We start from the raw sequence: 1174 nt of genomic DNA on the forward strand, positions 1-1174 counted from the left end.
ACCTGACACCCCCCTCCCCAGGCTCTGTGGCTGTGGAGGATGCTTGGAGCAATCACAGGGCATTTCACATTGTTCAGGATGTGTTCAGAGGTGTCATTAGACCCAGCCCACTCCCTCTCCTGAGATTTGGTGCATTCCTCATTTGGCCCTTTACCCTTAGGTGACTCCACATGGTTTTGGGAGTCTCCACTCACTGGCCATCATAGGCACGTGCTGACCCTGGAGATCTCCTGTGCTCTCCAGGTGGCTCCATACTCCCTTCCAGGATAGGAATCTGTCACCAGCCCTCTAATATGTGAGACAGTCCCCAGGAGATACCGCTTGAGCACTCACCCTCCCCAGGGGCCCTGGGCACCCACTGGGCACCCTAACACATCACCCTATGAGCGCATCCCCCTTAGCCCATGGAAAACCCAGGCATGGCAAAAGGGGCTTTTCGAGTGCAATTCCCTGAGCACATTCTTGGCTCCAGCTTGGGAAGAAGAGCCCAAACTTCAGGCACTGTGCTGAGGAGATCTCCTTTTATTACAGAGATGCTGCAAGGGAGGCCAGCTCTGACAGTGTTCAGCAAATTTACACAAAGCCTCTGAGTCAGACAGAAGGGGGTTGTGCCTCTGGAGATGAATTCAGACGTTTGTGTACAAACACGCTTATCCCAGATAGAATGTCCGGACCACAAACGTTGCCTGACATCGCTTGGAAATCACTTGTGAGGAGAGATGGGCAGCTTATTGCTGCTGAAACAGTACCAGCCGAACCAGTTTCTTCAGTGCCTCCTTGAGTTCCTTGTTCCTCATGCTGTAGATGAGGAGGTTCACTGTTGGAGGCACCACTGCGTACAGCATGGCCAGCACCAGATCCAGAGCTGGGGAGGAGATGGAGGGGGGCTTGAGGTAAGCAAAGAAGACAGTGCTGATAAACAGAGAGACCACAGCCAGGTGAGGGAGGCACATGGAAAAGGCTTTGTGCCGGCCCTGCTCAGAGGGGATCCTCAGTACAGCAGTGAAGATCTGCACGTAGGACAGCACAATGAAAATGAAACACCCCAAAGATAGACAGACGGTAAGCACAAGAAGCCCAACTTCCCTGAGGTAGGAGTCTGAGCAGGAGAGCTTGAGGAGTGGGGGAATCTCACAGAAGAACTGGTCCACAACATTGCCTTGGCAGAGTGACA

At 53.2% G+C, this 1174-nt stretch overlaps 1 protein-coding gene across 1 annotated transcript in view; it reads right to left on the bottom strand.

The window, feature by feature from the left end:
• Positions 1-728: 728 nt before the first annotated feature.
• The window catches only part of LOC112963694 (olfactory receptor 14C36-like), a 12275-nt gene continuing 11829 nt past the window's right edge, over positions 729-1174 (bottom strand). The window contains exon 2 of the mRNA XM_026061005.1: positions 729-1159. Coding sequence (XP_025916790.1) covers positions 729-1159 — 431 coding nt within the window. The remainder of the gene's footprint in view (positions 1160-1174) is intronic.

The sequence above is a fragment of the Apteryx rowi genome, unplaced genomic scaffold (assembly GCF_003343035.1).
Source record: "Apteryx rowi isolate R43461 unplaced genomic scaffold, aptRow1 scaffold_1736, whole genome shotgun sequence".
Taxonomy (NCBI): Eukaryota; Metazoa; Chordata; class Aves; order Apterygiformes; family Apterygidae; genus Apteryx; species Apteryx rowi.